The sequence below is a fragment of the Cryptomeria japonica genome, chromosome 3 (assembly GCF_030272615.1).
Source record: "Cryptomeria japonica chromosome 3, Sugi_1.0, whole genome shotgun sequence".
NCBI classification, from domain to species: domain Eukaryota; kingdom Viridiplantae; phylum Streptophyta; class Pinopsida; order Cupressales; family Cupressaceae; genus Cryptomeria; species Cryptomeria japonica.
In genome coordinates this window covers 372,634,340-372,658,199 of record NC_081407.1, presented here as the reverse complement: position 1 = coordinate 372,658,199, position 23,860 = coordinate 372,634,340, and the positions used below count along the sequence as shown (strand labels likewise).

The window sequence follows — 23,860 nt, the reverse complement described above, 5'->3', positions numbered from 1 at the left end:
TTTCATGCGGTTGCTGATTAAATTTATGTAATTGGCAAAATGTGTTTTCTGCAAGAACCACACCATAACCTTTTATTAAGGAAAAGTGTCTTTGATACTAGCAAACAAAATCCTCCAAATAAGATTTATCTTACAGCACATGGACCTCATAACTATCAGGTCATACTCAGCTTTGGATAATTCAATAGGCATTGAAAGAATGCTCTGGAAAAATATTGATTATTATTATTTAATGCTAAAGGTGTCCTTCAACAACTTATGAAACAATGGTAACTAAATTTAGTCTAACTTAGTATTGTAGAACTAATTAACTTGAACATGGAAGATAAGCATAAATGATTGTGGATGGCACTGTTTGGTTAAAAATTTAGAATACAAACAATCAAAAAAAGCAAGGTATCTAGATGTCAAACAATTTGTATGGCTAGGCAGGGAAAGAGAACAAATTATCCAGCTTCCAGTTCAAATAGACTGATTACAAACCTTTGAATCACTTTCATCAAAGATCTCGCCAACAATTTCTTCAACAACATCCTCCAATGTCACTATCTGCAAAAATGAAATGTTAGAACAAAATGAAAAATCTATAATTTACATTAAAGCTTGATTTATAAAAGATGTAGAGACCAATGAATGGAACCGTAGCATAATACATGCAGATGACCATATATCTGAACAACGAAATACATAAATAACAAACGATATGAAAGCATCTGCTGCTACATTTTACTGAATGACCAAGGATGAGAGTGGGAAACAAATTTCCATCAACTTGAAAAGGTGACATTGATTAACAACCATTACAGACCAAAGAGGTTGGTGTATTCAACATTTAGCCAAAAGATTAAATACAAGCTAACCTTGTGTGCAAAAAAATCACTCTTGCACCTAACACTTGAGCAACAATTAGGTGCAAGAGTGATTTTTTCACCGTGGTTTTTCCCATCTTGGGTTTTGTTTTGACCTTTTCACACATCGTCCCATTGCAAACAGGGAACCCCCCTCAGCTTAGGGTTTCGGCAGCATAATGGGCAATTTTGATTTCCTGTGCCTGAGTCTCGGATTTTGATCATGCCTAATTGTCGTTTACGGTTTTTGAAGTTATAGGATCAAGTGCGTAAAAGTCGAGATTTTAAATGATCCTATTTTTGTCTAAGTGTAGACCTTTTACATGTTTTTGAACCTCCTCGTCGGATATTTTTAAGTGCTCAGGTGTTTTAGGACCTTTAGGAGTTGTTTTTTCGCTCCTAGGAAGTTATTCAAGTTGATTTTGCACTTTATCCCGATAGGTTTCCTTTTGTTTGGCTCAAATTTTGGTAAATTTGCCTAAGTTCCGATGCGTTTTATTGAAAATTCTAGGTGTCCAGATGATTTTGAGTAGTTAAACTGTTAAATTCCTGATGAAAATCCATGTTCTAAGGGTCAAAATGTCAAAATTTCTGATGGGAGGTGCTTTCCCCCCCACATTTCCAATGACCCATGATTTTCCCCCACTCAAAACCCTGACTGGTGGTGGATTTCCACTAGATTCCTGATAGACCTAATTTTTCCCCCACTCATTATCCAGACATGGGTCGATTTTCCACCAGGATGGTAAAAATTTGGCTAAGTGTGGGAATTCTTCCTGACAACCCACGATTTTCCACCAGGACTACGGATGACTTTAATGAGGACTAAAATGATGATTCCTGATGCCTATCGATTTTCCACCAGGACTTTTATGACAAGATTTTGAGAATTTTGTGTGGATAGTGATTCTAGACCTTAGGCGAATTTCCACAAGTGATGATTTTAATGATTTTGAGTCCGGATAACTATCCAGACAGGGGTTGATTTTCCCCCAAGGTGGTTTTTTGTGCTAAGTGGCAAGTTTGAATTGGAATTTTCAATCCAGACATAGATTGAATTTCCCCTGGAGACAATTTTGTGCAAAGTTGATGAAATTTTGATAAGATTTTCATCCCAACATGGGGCGATTTTCCCCCAAATGAGCATATAATAATTTTTCAATGGTTTTTTATTGGGATTTTTATCCCAATTAAAATCGATTTTCCCCCAGAGGTCATTTTTTATCTAAATTTTAAAATCTTTCAAATAAATTGACCCCGCATTTAATTGTTTTTTACAAATGATGCCGATTATTTAAAAAATAAAAACAATTAATAAATGATTTGCAATGAATATTAAATGATTTTCACCTTTTAGAAGCAAATCGATTTTCCCCAGGCAAGTATAAGTAAAAGTTTTATCCCACATTGCTTGTGTGGTGAAAACTCAAGGCAAAAACAAGTTTAAAGAGGGTGTCCAGCAATATAATAATATTATAATTGTTGATGGTGATTGCTAAGTGGTGAATTGGAGACATTTTGGTGGCTTATTGTGACTTTTACAGCTAGGCGGTTTTTTGCTAAGTGTCATTTTGACACCATTTTTCAAGTTGGAGTTGCAATCTGAAGTTATTTTCTGCCCAATCAAAACCTGGGTGATATTTTTAGACAGCCATTGGAGCAGGGTTATAGATTAATTTTCAGACTTGTGTGATTTTTGGGAAGTGACGCCATAGTTGGAAGGGGGCGATTTTGTTTTGGAATTTATTTGACACCATTTTTGGTGTATCTCCTTCATCATTGGTGGCTGCCATTGTCATTGCTTGCTGTGATAACTTCAATATCTGAGTTTGACACCATTATTGCAGCTTGTGTGACCTCCATTGTTGGCTGGTAATTAATTTTCAGACTTAATTTTTCATTGCCCAGCCAATCCCAACCTAGGCGATTTTTGTTTTGGGATGTTTTTGAGGATTTTTAGAGCATTTTCAGACCTTCTTAATGCTGTTGCAGGTCTAAAACTCCATTATCAAGGGGCTGTCCTCAGAAAACATTCATTTCCAGCCACCTACCTATTTGGGCGATTTCACTTGGAGTGTATTTTTGCACCATTTCTTGGCAATTTTCTGAGTATACTATCATTCCTAGAGGTGCTGGTAAATCTGAAAACTCCATTTTCAGACTTGTCTTCAGACTGAAAATTCCCTTCCAGCCCTACATACGTGCTCAAATTTATTCATTTTTGCCTTGGGAAATTTATTTTGCATAACACGCGATTGCAACATGATTTTAATGACTGATTTATAGAGTTTCAGGTTGTCTTTAGGCTTGCTAGCAGTCATTGTTGACTTGGGAAGGTGTCCTCAGAAAACTTTTGTGTGAAAACACTACTTTTCAGACCTTTCCTAGTTCATTTCCCGATCCGGTATACTTCTTTGTACTCTAATTTGGATAAGATTTCTAAGTATAAAGTGTCTTCAGACTTTACTAAGTCTGAAAATTGATGATTTTAATGAATTTCATGAGGGTTGCATACCCTAACCTTGTCATATTTTCATTCTATTTTTAGAATTCGTTTTAAATGTGGATAAAATTCTTGATTTCCATCCATAAACTTGTCTAAATCATTAAGAAATCACAACTTATTCAATTCTGAAAATAGTTATCAGGATAAATTTTTCGAAGTGTCTAACTTCCAGCTTCATATAGGTGTAATGTTGAAGTCCGGACTTAGCATTCGAAGGGAACAACAGAAGATAGTTGAGACGGGATTCTATCCAGAATCCAAGATGTCATCCAAATGAAAGGAGATTACAGACACAAATATGCATTTCCTAAACATGGACCAGATGCGGCAGCGGATGTTCAAAATTGGAAGCCGGATTCCTTCCCCAGCTTATGTAAACATTATGAAGAGTGGTATTTATCAGGCCGTTGGATTCCCGCAGTCTATACAGTGTAGCGAGCTAATTCTGCAGTGTGCATGATGTTACGATCCTCGCTCCTGAATGATCAAGACTCCTAAGGGTGCCATCATTGCCTACCTTGCTGAGGTGTTTGGAATTCCACGTGGAGCAGACATGAAAGATAGGACCAAAGATGAGTATGGAGAAAAGTAAGAAAATGGTAGAGGTGCAGCCTATTGATGACATTGATGACTACTTAGTTAGGAGCAACAAGGAGAAAGAACCTAAGAAAGCTGAGATTTTGTCATATATAGTTAGAGATGAGACAGGAATGCGGATTGCGCAGGTGGTTGTTCCTATTGGTGATGTGACGATGGACATTGCTACTCCCATGGATTTCCAGATTACTTCAGTTGCCCTTGGTCGTACTACAAAAAAGCAGGAATTCCAGGAGGTTGGTGATACTCTCAAGGCAATCAGTGCAAGATTGGATCGGGAGATTGAAAAAAGAGAGAAGTATGTAGAAGAGAATATCAGACTTAGAGAGTATATTGCAGGGATAAGGCGTGAGAATCCCACCCTTATTTCCCCTATTGCAATTGATTTTGGACTACATACACATTATGAGGCAAAAAGAGATACACTCTCGGAAGTGGAGAAATGGATTGAGGATACAAAGAGACAGGCGGATGATTTCCTTACTCATTTTGTCCAGGCTTTTGACAAGACAATGGCACTCATGTTCAGGATACAGCATTTGGAAGGAGTTTGGGAGGAATTCCAACCTATTCAGGAGAAGACTATTCCACGCCTCAGAGCTTTGAAGAAAGTTCCTACGTCCACATTGATCAGGGAGAATATTGTGCATAATGGAGATAGATACGATTTCCATGGCTGGTATCGTTCATTAGCCATGAAGAAATCAACTTATGAGAGCGCACAAAAGAATTGTGCAGAGATGGAAGGATCAATTCATGATATCAAGTTGAAGATCCTTGCCTCAATTGAGGAGTTATTGGAAGTTGATTTCAGTGAAGCCAGTGGTTTACACTTAGCAGAATTGAGAGACAAGATGAAGTTCATGTACTTCAATCAGTTGGACTCTTTGAAGAAGAGTCAGATGGATGACTTGGTCTCTTTGTTGATTCATGTTCACAATTCGCAGAAGCTCATGCCAGATTGGGAGAACACCTTGGATGCTTGCTCAAATGCATTGGACGTGATTGATTTACAGCAGGATACCTTACCCAGCATTTCCATGGAGGAATTAGATTTTGTATTAGCTAGATTCTTGGATTATGCTGTGAGAGAAAGAGATGCAAGACGGAATCCTCTAGAAGATTCCTTATTTGATGACTAGGTACCTTTCTATTGGGCCATATGTTGGTGGCTCCATTTTTTATGTAAACCCTAATTAGGGCAACTCTAGGGCTTTTTTGGCATGATCTTGGCCCTTGATTTTGATTGAATCTTGGCCATCCATTTTGTATGAGACTCTATATATACCCCATTGCCTCTCATTTGTAAGAGAGATTTTTGAGAATTGTTGGTAGATGTTGCAGATTTGAATATAAATCATTGTTCGACTTGATGGTGATTTTGTTTAAGTGTTGTTTTGCATTCAAGGTTCTCAATTCCTCCAAGTTAGATTAGAATTTGCTTTCATGTTTGTTAGATTGAATGAAAGAATTGTTGAATGTATTTGTGTGGAATCCCTTTATCCATACCACTAGCCTCTTGCTGATTGTAAGTGCGTCATGCGTGGTCAACTGGAAATTTATGCAAACCTAACTGCGATTATTATACATCCATTGTTATGCATCAACTTGGATGGTATCAATGTTTGATGGTAGTAATTTGAAAATCTATGAAATACACCTTAGATGATTGCACTAAGCTTGTGTCAAAATCTGTTCGACTTGATTGTGAGACCTTGCCTAGTTTGATTCCACTAAATTTGTTCCTCGCTTCTTGCATTCTAGGTTTAGAATAGAATTCTTATCCCTATTCCTTTTTCCCCTTCTTTTTAGAAAGTCTTGTTAGAACTAAGTCCAAAACTACATTGCCAAATCCTAAGTTATCAACACACCCATTCCACATTCATGATAAATGAAGTTGATTCGAACAATTGTGTAAGTCCCCAAGTGAAAACAGCAATTCACATCGACCATTGAGTTACCCACTCGTCAAGACCTGACTGTAGAAACCTTGGAATCACTTTAGTTGATCTTACCCTTAGCATCTGAGGTGATTTTGTTCAAGACAAGGTAAAGTACTTTGGTATTTTATTTTGATGCTTGCATGTGCATAAAACACACATCAATAGGTTTCCACATATATCCGGTGTTTATTGTGTGGATGTGTTCTTTCATGTTGTTTAAATTGCTGTTGTTAGCATTTATTCCTCCTTTTGTCCAAATGCCCAAAATGTCTAAGTCTTTCATTGTGGAGTTGTATAGTCTCATGTTGCATAACTATTTGCATAAAACGAGGAAAGCAGCAATAATGAGTTAAAAAATGAATTACCACATTCCATATTTTCCTTATGTTTTGAGTTTAGACCATCTTTTGAAAGGAGTCTACTTTCAGCCCTAAATTTTCCCAAAATTGCATTAACTCTTTGGAGGGAAAAGTTTGTCTTCACATGAAAGTCGTTCTTGTTGACCAAGTTGCATTGTTTAGGGTTTTAGCTTGGTTGTTATCCTCCCAGGAGCTTCTTCAGGCTGTTATTGCGTCCAAGAGTATCAACAAGCTTAATGAAGGGTTTCAAGCTAAGTTACCGGTTTGGGTTCGAGAGCGAGTTCGACGACACAAACTTGGTTCGTGGGTTCAGGCAAAAAAAATTTTGCCTTTTGGGTTCGTGGGTTGGGTTCGCCCGTAGATGTGTGTGTGTGTGTCTATATCAAAGTTACTAGACTCGGACTCGGCTCGGACTCGGCAAGGCTGACTCGGCTCGGACTCGGCAATGACTCGGCAACGACTCAGCAAAATAAGAAAACCCTTGAAATTTAGAGATTTTTAACGATTTAAAACTTGTTTCATACACCCATTATTGAATTAAGCTTAAAGACACTATAACATCATCAAATAGAAGCTCTTACGATGTGTGTAGTATCTTGAATATTAAGAATCTAAGATACATTGATAATTGTCACAGCTCTTATGATGTGTGTTCTATTTATTTTTTTGTTATATTTCTCAATACTTTCCACAATCTTATGTTTGCATATTACCAAACAATATCAGAACAGTGATTAGGCCAAAGTTAGAGAACTTTACAAAATTGAATTTATTTTACTGGAAATCTTTAGAAAAAACACCTAACTTGCAGACCATTATTTTTTTAGCAATGATTACAAACTGCAAATTATCTGATGCCAATAGAAATAGAATTTTGTGAGATTTCCAGAAGGTGATCATAGTTAAGAATCCAAGTCATATTAAAAGTTTTATGACCTCCAAAAGTTGGCCTTCCAAACCTACAGAACTGTGTTTTTTCTGTAATAGCAGAGACTAAAAGGATGAGAAACTGTAACTTGCAATACAAATAAGCGAAACCAAGTGTTGTGTTTAACATTGTGAAGGAATTTTCGTACCTACTAGCCTACAAAGTAGTTATATCCAGAATTTTTGGAGGAAAAGGGAACTTATGTAGGTGCATTTTCTAGAAAAAAAGAAGAGCATAATTTCAAAACTGTAGCGAGAAGGCTTATTAACCATGGCAATACCCGAAGAGTCTAAGGACTGCCTAGACAGTGTAAGGACTCATAAAGACAATCTACAGGTAACAATAATAAAGGCAAAACTAGTGATTCAGACTCAGGTGAAAAGTGCTCCCTGCATCGTCCTCCATTAGGCTGTTAGATGCAGCAGTTGGTATACGATTCAAGTCTGTATGACAATGAGTTAAGGATTCAATAGCATTGTTGGTGGGTATGGACTGTCCATGAAATAACCAGAGATCGCAGTTTAAACTTTAAAGCCACCCATTCTTCGTGGCAGACTAGCCGGGTCACGACCCTCGGACTGGGCGAGTCAGGGAGTGACTCTGACTCAGCGAGTCAGGCGAGTCACGCCCCCTGACCCATCCGAGCCCGGGTCAGGGTCACCGTGACCCGGCAGGGGTCACCCAGCCCGCTGACTCACGTGACTCGCCGCGAGTCACGGAACTCTGGTCTATATATATATATATATATATATATATATATATACACTAAGTCACAAGGTTCAAATTCGAGTTCGTGTTTGGCAACAATTAAATTCACCTTATAGAAATTTAAATTTTTTAAATATAAAAATATATTTACAAATTATAATTTATAGATACTAAAGTCTAAAATAATACTATATTAAGTTGAAAAATTTTAAAATTAATTTAAACATTTAAACTTGTTTAATTATTAGATGTTAATATTTTAATAAAAATTAAATATAAACTGGGGTGACCCCACAATGCAGTGGTTAGCTGCGAGCCTCCTAAATGGGAGGTTTTTGGGTTCGAGTCTACTCAACTGGTTCTTAGCTCCAGGGAAAAGCTAAAAAATACCTCTTCGGCTGTGACTTATCAAAAAAAAAAATTAAATATAAATAAAATAGTATTGTTTTTTACTTTTTTTAATGAAATATAAAATATATGTTTTGATTTTTTTTAAACAATAGACAAACCTTAAAACAACTATATATTAAAAACTTAATAACTCCAAGTGAAATCGCGATGGCCTAATTCTCCATAGTGACTTTGTTCAAAGCGCAAAAAAAGTGTTGACAGAACAGGGTTTCCATTGCGACTTCGAGAGTGTTGACAGGGTTCACGATCGACAAGACAGTCATCGCAGGAGAGGTCCATGGATTTTCTCAAACCCACGGGTTTCCCATTGTAGTGTGACCTATCACACAAAACAACTCCTCTCACTCACCGTTTCTATAGTCGCTCCTTGAAATGCATTGTGCCCTAGCCGCAAGTGGGATGAATTATGTCTCGAAAACCCTAATAAAAAACATTTTGCAAAAATATAAATCAATAAAAATACAGTCAACGTTTTCCGTAGTGAAACCTGGCCGGACCCAAGGCGAACCCAGCGCAGACCCAGACCCGCGCAGACCCGGTCTGTGTCAAGAGGCTAAAAGCCACAAACCCAGCAACTTAAGTTTCAAGAGAGAGTTTTTGTTGGATTTTATGACTTTGTATTCAGCTCAATAAGGAAAATCATGGTTCATGAATGCAGTCACAGTTTGTTCCACCTTCAATGCCTACAGCAGCTGCAACAAAACATGTTCAAGTATGGACACGTTGACAGCAAGAAGAGGATCTCGTAAAAACAGTTGGGAGTTTGTTCAAGATACACCTTTCTTTTCTCATATAGAGGCATATACATGGAAGAGGTGGGCATATTTCCTGGAATATAACCATTGCATTAATCTGAAATAAATCTGCCTTATTATCATGTAAAGAAGAGAGAATATTTTGTCTTTGACATCTTTTGTGGAAAGCCTAGCACTGGTTATGTGTTGATTAGGTGAAAAATGCAATGGGAAACATTAGATCTGAAAAAAGTAAGAGAAATGCAACAGTCATAAGGAAATGAAGAAGTTTTGCATCTGTTGCAACAAAAGGCAGTCCCTTATATTGCTCTACAAGCTGACATATGCATAGGATCACTGTATAATAGCTTAAGGACTACATGGTAACGAGATATTTTGACAGTCACAAAAGGAGACATTCTCCATAAGTTCAGGGACAACATATATGCGTCATTTCCAGATCCAAGAAGAGGAAAAGATTTGATGACAGTCTTCTTGATACTAGACAAGTATGGACATGTACAAGTACCTAAAAGAAGGCAACATTTTTCACAGTCATGAAATGACAGTTTGACAGAGAAAAGACCTATAAGACAAAGTGACATGTGATGCATGATGATAATGACAAAGAATCCAACACAATGAGAAGAACATGTGTTTGAAGACAGTGCGGCGTTTGGTTCTTGTTTTGAGAAAAGAGACAATGAGACAGCCATGACAGAGCAAGGGACGCAATGATGATAAATACTATGAAATCACAAGGCTGCAGATCACAGTGAAAAAGCATCAATAAAGAAAGAAATACAAATATATGAAAGTTGGACATATGAAAAGAAAATGACAGATGATGGTCATCCTAGTACAAGGCATTGAGAAAGTGAGCATGTACAATATGACAAGTTATGAACTATGAAGTGAAAGGAGACAATCCTAAAGACCACAAAAGAAAGCGTTTGGTGGCAAGGACAGCTCATAGTCATATTGACTGTCATGGGACGACAAAAGTAATCAAAAGATTCAATGATAGCCCTTTCCATGGGATAATGACAGTCACTGGCAATTTTCCAAAAGATAGTTACTTCGTGTGACAGTTCATAAGGCAGTCCAAAGAAGAAGCCAGGAGTACCCTTGAACAGTGAGCTCTCACTAAAGCAGTCAAGAGTCAAGACCATCAAAAAGAAACATCAACAAAGTGAGCATACAGTCAAGTGAAGTCCAAGCGAACAAAGGACAACTCTATACATGACAATGTGTGAATTAAGGAAGTGGTTAAAGCTTGATGACAGTCCCAAGGGGGAAAGCCAGCTAGAAGAGAAAGAAGCACACTATATCATGACATACAAAACACCACAGTGCCATGCAAAAGGATGAAGATCATCACAGTGATTATGGCATTATGCTATGAAAAGGGAACACCTCCTATATCAAAATGGCAGTCTATCCATTATTCCACTTCCCCACGTATGTCATTTTAACTTGAATAAAGGCAGAATATAGAAACATAAAGGTGACAATTTCATAGTCCAGAGCATGATGACATGACAAGTAAGGTGCAAGGCAAAAGGATAATCCAAAAGATAAGCAGCTAACAATACAGTCACCATCAATGGCATTCATAAAGGATGTGAGTTGAATAGGCTTTCAAAAGCAATCATTGACAGTCGTATGGCATGATAATAGTCATACACTAGTTACAGTGGTTAATGATCAAGACAGAGTTACTATAAACAATGATGCATAGTGATGGCATTTCCTTGAGGATAGTCTTTGCTCGAGATGACAGCAGTGGCTTGTGAAGAATGATGACATGTAAAGGATAGTGAGTAGTCATCACTCACAAATACACTCAAAAGAGGGAATGCAAAGCTCACTGGTTCTTTCTTTCATCACAGTGGCAACATGAAACCCTTATCATAAAAAAAGCCAGCTTAGAATGAGCAAGGTGTCAAGAGGATAAAGTGTTGGATGATATTAGAGAATTAAAGTCACAGTTGGTCATGAAAAGATAAGTGGTACAGTCCATAGGTCAATTGAAAGGTGCAACAAGGTGACATGTGATGACTGCCAACATTAAGAAATGCATGGCACATGCTGTGAGAAAGGCTTGTTGTTCAAGGGCTTTCAAATGGGACTATTATGTTAGAAAAATGGGGTAAATTTCAAACATCAATCACAATCCTCTATGAAAATGGAGTGAAAGAAGGAGGCCACCATGTTGGTAAGGTTTTGGTGCTATATGTAATACATGACAGTCAAAGAGGCCAAACAAGAATACAGTAACAGTGGACAGCATTGAGGACATCAAGAGCATGATAGTCCTAAACCTTGGAAGTACAGTTTAGGGGCAGCATTGAAAATACAGCTACAAGAAGTAAGAATAGTCCAAAGATTATAGTGAAAAACAGCAGTGACCATGAGTCAAGACAAATGCAAGATTATGACAGTGACCATGAAGATGATACCAAGGAAGTAACATGCTCTTTCTAAGCAAAAAGTAATCATTGGCAGCCCATTAAGAGGATAGTGACAGAAGGCATAGAAATGAGTAAGAATAGAGTGACATCCTAGCTTGTGACAGTCCAAAAGAAGGACCAAGTTAATGTTCATGTGCATGCACAAGTCAAAGAAGACAAGGATGCGTCATAGTGCCAAACCCTTAGCAAGGAGAATCTCAGTTGTGGAGAAAGCAGTATAACAAGGTGAAGAAGACGTCATTCAAACACTCAAAGTGCAAGGGTAAAGCACAGATCATGCAAGAAAAAGAGCAGATTATGACTTCTAAATGCCCCCTTTCGTATGTACTATGACTCCTTATGAGTATTAATGGCAACAAGGAGCATTTCTGAGCCATTATGACACATTTTCAAGCAGTTTTAAGAGTCTTTAAGGGCCTGTTTTGTTTCTATCCGACCCAAGACTTTCTCAACCTCAAAAGCAAGTAAGGAAGCACGTGTTATGAATATGGGAAGTTGGTGAAACAGTTGTAAAGGTGGAGCAAGGATATAGGGACAGAGGAGCAGATGTAGGAGCTGTTATTAGGGATTTCGACCCAGTTTTAAAGACCAACCAGATATCTGGGAGCCTCTCTAACACAATGCAAGCATCTAGGAGCAGTTTTGTGAGTCATAAATGACAGCTTCACATTTGAAAATGCCTACCAAAGGTATAACTACAATCAAAGGGCAGTTTTGAACATTTATGATGCATTTTGGAGCATTTTGGAAAGCCTTAATTGGCCAAAATCAGTTACATCCGACCCAGAGCAGCAGTTGAAGACTATTTCCAAGTATGGGAGGCACCTACAGCCAGCAAGGCAAGACACATGCCTCTTATCTTCATTGCACATGTTGCAAAATTTTAGGATGTAAGCTAAATAACACACTCAGAGCTCATAATTAAGTTAGTTCTTGTATTTTTCTATAACACATTGGAACTCTCTCAAGTTTTTTAGCAGAAAGACAGTCTTGAAACTCAAAAACCAGTCACTTGGTGACTAAAATTCATTGCAATTTCAGATTTTTAGAGCAATTAGAGTCATTTTCAGACTTGTACTATTGTATCAGAACCCTATGCAATACTAAAGTTCAGTTTGCTTTCTCAATAGCTGTCTTATTGTGTACAACTGATGATTGATAAATGCTTATGTGATTTGTTCATAAATCCTTAAACTTTTTGTCTCATTTCAAATCTTTAAAGCAGAAAGTACATGTGTTGACGCAGCTTGTAGGCTGTGAGATGAGTAAAAATCAGTTTTATTTGTGAAAATAAACACATTTTCCTACTTAAACTGTGAAATCAATTCTCCTTACAAAACTTAGGCATTAGTATCTGGAAACTTTGAAGCAAGTATGTGTTAGAAGAAGGTAGTACAAGTTATATTATATTTGGTGTATCACCCCAATAGCTGTAGTTTTGTTTTCATGTCATTTTCTCAGTCTTTTCTCAGCAAATCTCAGTAGATAGTTTAGTTTGGGTGATAGCCCAAATAGGAAACAACCTACTCTGCAGATTCACTCCAACTTTCAGACAACCCACAGATCTAGGAGTGTTTCCATGCATCACTAGGTTGTTGAGTTAAGAGCTCAACAAGGGTGTGAACCTTAGTGATAACAGCTGCATCATTAAGAAGATTGGATTAGGTTACTTCGATGTTTCATAATCTATGCTTGGAGAAATAATATTTGGTGATTAATGTTTAATTGAGTTCAAATTGAGATATACTGATTCAACCCCCACTCCCCCTTCCCCCTCTCAATATATTGTGTGCCCTTCATGTTTTTGGGCTTAGCAGTAAGTTTTGGGAGTTTTTTTGGAGATTAAAGAAAATAGAATAGAGACTTTGTGAAAAGCTTCTTATTTTCTGGTAAATAAAAGACATTCGCTGTATATTTGTTCCAGCTTACAGAGAGTTCTTCCTCTGTCTAATTTCTGATGTGTTTTGCTTGAAAGACTATTATTCATAAAACAAACAGTCATTAATGAAAATCAGGGCTCTGTTGATTGGTTATGGTCAAAGATTTATTCCAATGTCAGCTAAATGCATTGTTCTAAGTTAAATCAACAGACTAAAGCATGAGAGGCCCACCTACAAAAAGAGATCCATATCATATGATTTCTGAAGGAAATGTATTTAACCATTGAACTGACAAGAAGTGAGTTAAATTCACCAACATAGTAATTGAATCATACGTTCAGGTCCATATCTTAGCAAATATGTTTAATTGATTGTGTTTTTAAAAATTCAGCTTCTTTTAGTTTAAGTTATTTTTAGGTGTTTTGAAAACTTATTTGTATTTTAGAATTCAAATATTAATTTTTGTACATTATTTCATTTGCCATCCCCCAGCTATGCCCAAAATCGAAAAAAAAAATTAAATCTCTGAAACTTGGAGAAACAATGATAATAACTTATAACAATGTGTTGGAAGTAAGAAAGCATTCATTGTTGATATCTCCCACAATCATACAAATAAGAATTTGACGACTTGGCAACCTAAACTAGAAAGGTAAAACCATCACATGGAAAAAAACACATAAATACTTGGAAAAATCCACGCATGCTACAAGTCTATCAAATCTGATAAGAATAATTAAACCAATTTGCATTTTAATAGCTTAAATACTCAAGATCTCCTTCCTTCACTGTTTGGTTGCCAACTTCGTAAGTATATCTATACCAATAGATATTATTTCTGACTGAAAAAAACATTAAATACTAAAATGAAATTTAGTTTTCCAGTTTTACTAAAAAAGTGAAACAAAATTTGGACTTATATCAACTAGAAATACCCTTTATTCAGCCCATATGGCTTTCCCAATTATCAACCATATGATCTTTGAAAATAATTGTACTCCAAAATAATATTGAAGCAGCCAGGTAGCAGTTATCTTCACATAAAAACAGTCAGACTGATAAGTATAGACAAAATATTCACAACTAAAATCGAATTCTCGGACAGTTTCCTATATTGCATCAACTCAAACACATGCACGTCACAACTATCTGGACCAACAGAAGCCAGAATTTTCTTTTGAGCAAGTGCACCAAAATCCTCAGGATGTTATGGAAACATAGTATACTTTAGCACCAGGGATTTTCCATACCTAAAAACTGAATTTAAAAAGCACTCATATAAAGACTAGTTTGGAAGGGCACAAATGAATTATGAAAAGCTTACTCCTATTGTTCCACCATATTCATTGAGAACAATTGCCATGTGAACCTTCCTTATTCTGAACTCCCTCAGCAACCTCCAAATTGACATAGAATCTGAATAAAATATTAATTTACTATGTCAAAATCCACCCACAACCTTGCAAGACACTATACAAACAGCCCTCACCATTAAGGACATGTCAGCAATATAGGTTTCAAACAAAAAGTGTAAAGGAATTTCAACTGCTATAACTTGCAATCTTGATTCAGGCCAACTTATGTTGTTAATAGAAAACTAAATTAATAATAGATGGTACAATACAAAATTCAATCTCCTGCCTCTTTCTATTCCCTTGTATTGAGCACGAATGTCCATACACAACTATACAGTGTATAACTAAGATCATATACCAGGAACAAAATAGGCAGGCTTGTGTGCAATACGCCCAACTGTTAGCCTTTGCAACAGCTCTGCCTACACTCAACAGAAGCCATCAGTTATGTCAGCATCACATATCTTGATGTACATATGACATGCCAATTCACAGCCAGGAAGTAAACCCTATTCTTTATTTACAACCAATTTCCTTAACAGATAAATTGAAAAACCTATCAAAGAACCAAATTAAAATAGCGGTCTCCCAAAGCATCCTATAAACATTGCAACAATGCTAAAGACAAAATAAGTTATCGTGTATCAATATGTTCAAAAGTTATCAGGCATCAAATACCAGTACATGCCTGTTCAACATAATCCAGCATGTCCATCGCATATGCAATTCCAACAATGTTATCAACACGCCGTTCAAAAACAGGCACCCTAGAAGTTACAATTTAGCAGTACGCTAATTGTGAGTGCACATTTATAAGAGCAAAATGCCTTGACAGTAGTAAAAAGGTAGATGGCAACCTTGTTACAAAGGCAATGCTAATACCTAGAATATTGGTAGGTCACCCAAAGGTTGCGAAATTCCATCAAGGTGGCATCAACATCAATAGCAACTACATCTACAAGAGGAGTCATCACTTTTCCTACAGAAGTCTCCTTGAAATCTAAAACATTCTCAATCATATCCTGCAGAAATAAGAAGAACATTGTATCATCAGTATACTCTTAACTCACGACTACAAGAAGAACCATAGCTATGTCATCGTTGCACACATTTGTTTCCTCTTACCTTAAGAAAATAGAAGAGTGACAAAAATCACATACCTGTTCTTCTTCTTCGATTGCCCCACTCATCTCTGCACCTCTCAACATTAGTTTGAGCTCATCCTCAGTGACAAGGGGTTCGCTACAAGGAAAGATATCAATATAGTAGTTGTAAATGATAAACAATCAAGATATCAAGCATAAATATTCTTGTCTTTTTCAAAATTGTAAAGCTTTTGGCCCATTTCTTCCTATTTTAAGTGAAGCAAAGCCCAATTATCAATACCAATGATTATCTCACTACTTATCGCATAGGTAATTGAGCAATTTTTGAAGAAAGCATGAATTTTATTGCTTGAATGATACATAAGTCACTAATGAAGGTGGATACAACATCGGGAAGTGTTTCACCAACTGGGTTAAACTAGAATATGTTCTGAAAACATCATCTTCTGATAATATGGTGAGCTCTATATCCAGGGACTGTTGAACCCGCAACCCTCTCATGTAGATTCATATAAATAAAGCTCCAAATGGAAAGAATTAACTTAAATAATATAAAATTAAACTTAAAAAATTCCTCCTATGCAATTATTTAACATTCACATAAAGGCTTGCCAAAAGTTTGCAGATGACAAATTCTGCTTGGCAGGAAGAAAAAAGAAGAGGAAGTAATTCTAACAGGTTCACGGACATGCACAAATTCAAAGCGATGCAAGAAGGTCCTATTAAAATACATTCCTCTCTGTCATACAGTATTGTGTGTGCATAAATTATAAAAGGTAACAATGAGTCAGCATATAGAACAGATTTGGGGGGGATCAAACACAATTGGCATACTCTGTAATTGTATAGTAATTAGTACCTTCTACTCTTGAGTCCCAAGATCTTCAGCATGCCCACAGATAAAGCTGTGCAAACCTGGCCTACTGGATACAACACTAAGGAAATTAAAGCCACTGGCCTTACCTGCAGCAAAATTTGAATAGAACTGCCCTTAGAAGAGCTATCATAAAATCAGTCTTTTCTAGGAAACGAAATGCATTTATTAGCAATGATGTCCTCTCTGCACATTGTTATCAACTGACATGGTTTTTTTATAAAGCATGTGCCTAATACTTACATCCCAAGACCTACTAGATCTAATAAAAAAACCCTGCTTTAGCATCTGTGGCATTTAAAAGAATACATCCTTACCACAAAGCGTGCCACTTCTGTTGCATTATGGACGGCTATGCTCTTGGGAGTAATTTCAGTAAGCAGTAAAACAACAACCTGCCAAATGTTTTCAGTTAGAATACTCAAAAACTAACACCAAAGATGCTGATCCTACTCAGCCTCCAGTACAATGAAAAACATAAGATAGCAGGTTGAGAATGTATTTACAATGAAAACTATACCAAGGGCAATCCCAAAACACAATAATGATTGAAAGAACTGGCTTGAGGTTATATTTCATTCTTTATTTGGATATGTTTTTGTAATAAATAATCATGCATCTTACACCACTTTACAGATAACAGTGAATTTACATCAGGCTTATCTTTTAACAGCCCTCTCATGGAAAACACTAGGAGAGTTAGCAGATCCACTTTGGAAGCGATCTGTAAAAAGATTATATATTTTCTAAAAGCATCTATTCTAGACATAATGTGCTCAACTAATACTTCCTACAAGAATTGAGCTCTCCCAGTTGAGGTTGAGAGTTCTATTCAGAAAGAATGTTTTGTCTTTCCAAAACAAGACAAATATTAATTACTGACAACAAGTCTTTAAAGTTTACTGAATTCCTCGTAGAGAACACACAAAGCATACTGCAATCTGCCCACATCAAACTGAAAAGTTTTCTGGAAGGTTATCTTAAAAATAGCTGGACTGAGAACTTTGATATAAATATTGTGTCAGGGAAGTTCCAAGACTGTTGGCAACCACATCAATATTTTCCTGACAAGTAGAAAGAAACAAAAATCATACTAGCGTCCACAAATACACAAAGTAGGTTAATGGGACTCAAAGCATATGAATTGCAAAATTAAAAAATGGGGTGAAATGCTATTGACATAAATGTCACTGCATTCAGTGATGTGTATGGTTATGCAGAGAAATGCCCAAGAAAAGGCAGATTAGATAAACCATTTTTGGTAATTTAGAAGGATCAAATATAGTATTTATCCTTCATTTTTTAGATAATGGTGGACATGTTTCAACTTTTTGTTGCTTTCTGTACCTCCAAAGATAAAAGAATTACTACAGTAAATATTTCCTTTGTGAAAGTGTTTCGCAAATTATAACAGATAGGACTCCATGATAAGTAAGGATGTACTTTTATCAAGAAGCAATAAATTTAAAACGTTTTTTCTATAATGTGTCCCATGCAATCAAGTTCATACACCATGACCAGTGCTAGGGTAGTCAATTTGAGGGTAAAACAGTGATAAGGACTAATCAACATTTTCATCATAACTCCAATGCTCATTTATTTTCATTTTAACATCTTTGCTCAGATCTTTATTCCACTGCTATGCAATTAATCAGAATCTTTAATGCATTAAATTTACCATCCAACAAAGCGTTTATTGGTAGTTGTTTGTGTCCATATCATTGTAATATATAATATGCATTTTTTATTTTTCAGATATATACATAATTTCCAAAAGTTTACTTTTCCAAATCCCCATCTTCTGTATTTTGAAAATCTACTACACTCGAAATCTATCCACGTTGCCATACAAACTACAACCTCTAGTGCCTTTGCTTTTGATGAAGTTGGCATTCATCACTAAAATATTCATATGCAATGAATTTAGATGATAAACTCCTTCCTACATTCATTTTAGAATAGCGAGCAGAAATGATGAAACAAGGGAGAAGATAGACAAATATGAATGGAGGAGAAACTTATGTGTGGAAAACCTTACATTCGATGCTCATAATTAGTTGTTCCAATCTGTAATGTCCCCTTCTACTAAGTAGCCAGAAGTTTCCCTTTTAGCCTATTTAATTTCCATAGGCTAATATCGGGCTTTTTAAATTTGAAATAGTTCTAAGCTTCTCGGGATCATTTATATTTAATAAATTAAAAGATGAACCTTGGTTATTTCAATAAAGTAACTTTATTTATAACAATGGAAAATTCATAAAGTAGGTCACTTTATGACCCACTTTATGACCAAGAATATAAAATAAAATATTATAAAGTCACTTTATGAGAAAAGGGTTTTAAAAGAAGGTTGTGAAAGCTCTATTCTGAATTGTTCATTTTGCAGAAAACACTCTGTGGGAGTCTGAGTTGTGTTCAGCTATTCTGTCATAGGACAAAAATCATCTGACTACGGTAGTGAGACATCTACCCTAGCCGATTTGCAGGCAGAATCATACAGGTTTCACGCAGAAGCTCAACAATTAAAAATTAAATAATTTATCGGAGGTTTTGCAGGCTAAAGATAAATTGTACTCTCTCTAATTTGCAAGTGAAGATTGTATTGCCATATTGGTATCAAATACAGGTAGTGAATGGGGATGCCATATTGTTGAACAATAAATATTGTTGGGCAACAAAGAATGCATTGACTTGGAGTGATTGAGGTTTCATTGCTGGCTGCTACTGTATGCAGTCAGCAAAAGTACATTGTTATAGTCAGCCAAATAAATAGTTGTTATGTTTTTCTATTTTCAGTGATTAGCTCCCGACTACTTGTGAGTTGGCAGTTGGTAGTTACCGACAGTTGGTAGCCTTAACCAGCTTGGTACATTATTTATATGTAGTTGTTTATAGTCACAACGGCTCTCTATAATGATATTGTACTTATTGCACATCTGATGATTGGTAATAAAGATACATCTTCCAAATATGTTGCAAATGAATTATATTCCTATGTTCTATGAATCTACATTTTCGTTTACTCTGTAATCTTGCAAGTAGAATAAGTGAGTAAACATTTAGCGTCATTGCCAATAAGAACTCTGGCATATCACAAGATTCACAACCCACAGGTAAGAATCATGGGATTCTTGTGGGACAGCCCGTTGACAAACTAGTACAAGCCAACGTAGAACAAGAGGATCAATTGACAAAAGACCTGATCAATCTCTAGAACATCTTGTTATGAGAGCACATTTTAAGAGAAGCTCTCATTAGGGAGGTCCCTCGGAGCGCTATCTTGGACGACCTCACCATCAATGAGGAGGTTGATCACAATGAAGTTGATTTTCTACTACAACGACCACCAAGGTTGATCCTGCATCACTTCATCATCCTTCAAGACCTTCAAGAAGAGATAGATTTAGAGTGACAAAGGAAACAAATATTGCAATGGTAAGAGGAAAGGAGCCAGCGGGAAGAGGAGGAATGCAACAACAATAGAAGACGTAACCCCAAGAATCAATGCCCATGCAGCCAAACAAAGACAAAGCACAAATCCCACGCGGTCCGGAAGTGACAAAGGGATCGATGAGAAGATTTCTTCGACTGAGATAACAAAGTGAACGACAAAGGCAATCGAGAAGAATTGTCAAAAAGTCTAAAAGCCCAAGTCTGCCAAGAAATAAGAGCCGAAACGTCAGTCAAAGTCGTAATTGGGAAGAAAGGTAGACATTCAAGCATACACAACCTATGCAGAGCGAGTAGGAGGAAATTGCCAAACATTTGACACTCCTTGACAAAATACACCAAGACCTTGTTGACCAGGCAAACAAGGACAATGAAGAAGAAACAAACCCCAAACTTACTAAAATATTTGAGAGGTTGTTCATCTCGGAGGCATCAAGAATTGGAGGAACTAAACCAAAGAGCCCCGGATAAGGAAGTGCAAGAACGAGCCAGAAGAGATTTGGAGTGCAAGGGACGTTGAAGGCGGACGTGCAGAGGACTCATACATGGTCGAGAGTGCAAGGCAAGCATCAGAACGTGGAGGTCAAGACAGTCCACCCAAGTCCAATGCACAAGGACGAAAGTAGGCAAGAAACATGTTGACTCCCCCAACAAGTCCAAATGTCAAGAGACAGAAACTCTTGAAATTCACGGGGCAAGGGTCTAAGGATCCTACAAGGCACTACAAGACGTGCAAAACCATTCAGATAGCAAATGGCCAAGAAGATAAAGACTATTGGCTAAGAGCGTTTCCAGCAACACTACTAGGTATAGCCATTGATTGGTTCACTGAGCTTGATGATGAATCTACAATCTCTTGGGACATATTGAAGAAGGCATTTGAGGCGGAGTTCAGACTATTGAGAGATGACAACGAGATCGTGATAGAAATCTACAACACCAAACCAGGGAAGAATAAGACCATACGAGCTTACAATCGTTGGCTCAAGGAGTTGCTGGTCAAGTTGGAAAATCTACTAGTCGATGGATAGAAGTAGTGCTTCATCAAGGGATTGATCCCCTCACTCCGCAAGAAGACGAAAATGGTACCTCCATCCTCATACGTCAATTCTTACAATCAGGCCATGGACATCGAGAATGAAAACAAAGCATCTTCCCAAGAAAAGAGGAAAACAGATGACGACAAGAACACCAAAGGTAGCAGCAACAAAGAATCTAAAGCAATCCAAGCCCTATGGTAAGACATGGTGCAGATGATGAAAGAACTAAAGGTCGAGAAAGAAAACTTAAAAGAAACCAAAGAACTTTGACGCACCGACTATATATTAGATCATAAAAAAATGCCCAAAAAAATAATTTTGTGACATCTATTAAGTACTAGGACATTTCATCAAGGAATGCCCGTACAATCTAAAATCAAGAAGCACACAAGTTCTATTTACACAAGGGGCACAATCAACCCTTCCAACCACACCTTCTAAACCACAAAATAGTAATAACAATGCATCTCCTGTAGAGGACTGCAACAAAAGGGGAAATAACAATTAGTACAATAATAGTGGCCCGAGAAGCCAAATTCAGAACGATTCTAAAGGAAGACCAATGATTCAATGTCGGAAATGGAGTGAAAGGGGTCACTTCGCCAAAGAGTGCCAAAGTAACCAAAACAAAGGAGGAATATTGTGCAAATGGTATGGACCAAAGATCATGAAGATGCCTATTGCCCAAAACAAAAAGGTATCAACAAGCTGGACGTGGAGCAAAACGAGGACATTCTAGCAACCACCAGAACACACGCACTACTCGAGAGAGGGTGGCCGATTACAACGAAAGCAAACTACAATTGGGAAAGGAACACCCTTCCCATTGAGAGTAATGGGAGGAAAAACATCATCAACCTGAAGAATCAAGCGATGAGCAAAGAACTAGCATCCTCTAAAGTCAAAGTCCAAAGGAGGAGGATCAAAAGTAGATGAAGGAGCACTTGATCTCAAGAATTTCTTAGAGGACAAGACAAGTTCACTCAACGGTCTACTCCATTGGCAGATGGAAGATTATGAGATGTTTCACCCTAAGTGTAATATGTTACAAATTAGGGAGATCGAAGAAGACAAAGACAAAGCTACGACAAGCCAGACATTTCTGCTAGAATACGAAGAATAAAAGGAAGGAGTGGCAAGAGTAGATGACACAGCAGCTCACAACTTTGAGTGAGGTACAAGGCGCTGAGAATGAAGAAGGAGAATTTAGGTGTCGAGGACAACCCAAAAATGATCTTGGTTGGTGATGATTAGGACCCACTGCTGAAGGCAGCAGCTTTTAACTTTTTTATGGAGTACAAAGACTCATTCACTTAAACATACAAAGATCTGAAGGATATACCACCAAAACTATGTGAGCATAGAATTCCTCTCATACTAGGAGCACAACCGGTAAGTAAAAGATCCTACTGAATGAATAAAAATTATGCTACCAAAGTACAAGAAGAAATAGAAAAAATGCTAGAGGCAAGCATAATCTTTAAGGTGGAAACGAGTGGATGAACCTCTCTAACTGTAATCTCTCTAAAGAGGGAGACAGAACAAATTTGAATGTGTAGACTTCAGAAGTTTGAATGCGGTAACTATAAAGGACCCGTTTCCAATCCCCTTCACCAATACAATCCTAGCAGAAGTTGTTGGTCATGAGATGTACTCATTCATGGATGGATTCTTGGGAAACAACCAAATAAGCATTGTCAAAGAAGATAAATTAAAGATGACATTTGTAGTCGACGATGGAGTATATGTGTACAACCAAATGCCTTTCGGTCTATGCAGCACTCCAACAACCTTCTTCGACAAAATGTCAATGGGGAACCTAAAGCACTTTTGAATGATTGGTCAATCTATAACGATCAAGAGATCCACCTGAGAGCACTGAAAGAATGCATGGAGAGATGTAGAAAAGCATGACTAGCATTAAATCCGAAGAAGTGCAGATTTATGGTGCCTCAAGGTAAGTTACTGGGCCACATAGTCTGTAAGGCACCACTAAAGACCAACCACAACAAATATAGGGTGATTGTGAATATGGAAGCACCAGAGAACATCACAGGGGTAAAGTCATTTCTTGGGCATTTTGGATACTATAGAAGATTTATCAAAAAGTTTGCTCAGATTTCCTAGACAACCATTTACATGGGCTGAAGATCAAGAAAAAGCATTCAATGAATTGAAGAGAAGGTTAATCAATGCACCAATCCTCACATACTCAAATTGGAACAAAGAATTTCATGTACATGTAGATGTATCAAACTATCAAATTATTAAACAGGTGAAAAGAAAATTAAAGGCCAAGAAATTCAAAATGGGGGATATTGAAAAGGCCCAATTTAAAATATTATTGTGGAGGTCAAATAAAAATAAAGTGAACATTATAAAAGGATCGCTACAAGGAAATCGGCAACAATAGAATAAAGTGAGGATTTCTTCACTCACAATAGGATTATACTTCATCGTACGGCTTCTTGAACGTTCAATTTTGCCAATTCCCAACAGAGAATTTTAAATTGCACGGCAGCTCTTTCACTGTCTTCTCCCTGTCGTACGACATCATACTTCCAAACTACAAAACAATTTGCTCATAGGATACGACTTTCATCATATGACACTGTACAACAATCACACTATTGTTTACGTGTATAGC

General features: G+C 37.0%; 1 protein-coding gene across 1 annotated transcript in view; it reads right to left on the bottom strand.

Moving 5' to 3' along the window:
* The window catches only part of LOC131066340 (putative DUF21 domain-containing protein At3g13070, chloroplastic), a 130,601-nt gene that overhangs the window by 92,194 nt on the left and 14,547 nt on the right, over window positions 1-23,860 (bottom strand). The window contains exons 4-11 of the mRNA XM_058001083.2: window positions 17,041-17,118; window positions 16,709-16,812; window positions 15,904-15,985; window positions 15,626-15,765; window positions 15,432-15,510; window positions 15,102-15,165; window positions 14,713-14,804; window positions 484-549 (exon numbers count right to left, since the gene is read on the bottom strand). Of these exons, the coding sequence (XP_057857066.2) occupies window positions 484-549; window positions 14,713-14,804; window positions 15,102-15,165; window positions 15,432-15,510; window positions 15,626-15,765; window positions 15,904-15,985; window positions 16,709-16,812; window positions 17,041-17,118 (705 nt within the window). The remainder of the gene's footprint in view (window positions 1-483; window positions 550-14,712; window positions 14,805-15,101; window positions 15,166-15,431; window positions 15,511-15,625; window positions 15,766-15,903; window positions 15,986-16,708; window positions 16,813-17,040; window positions 17,119-23,860) is intronic.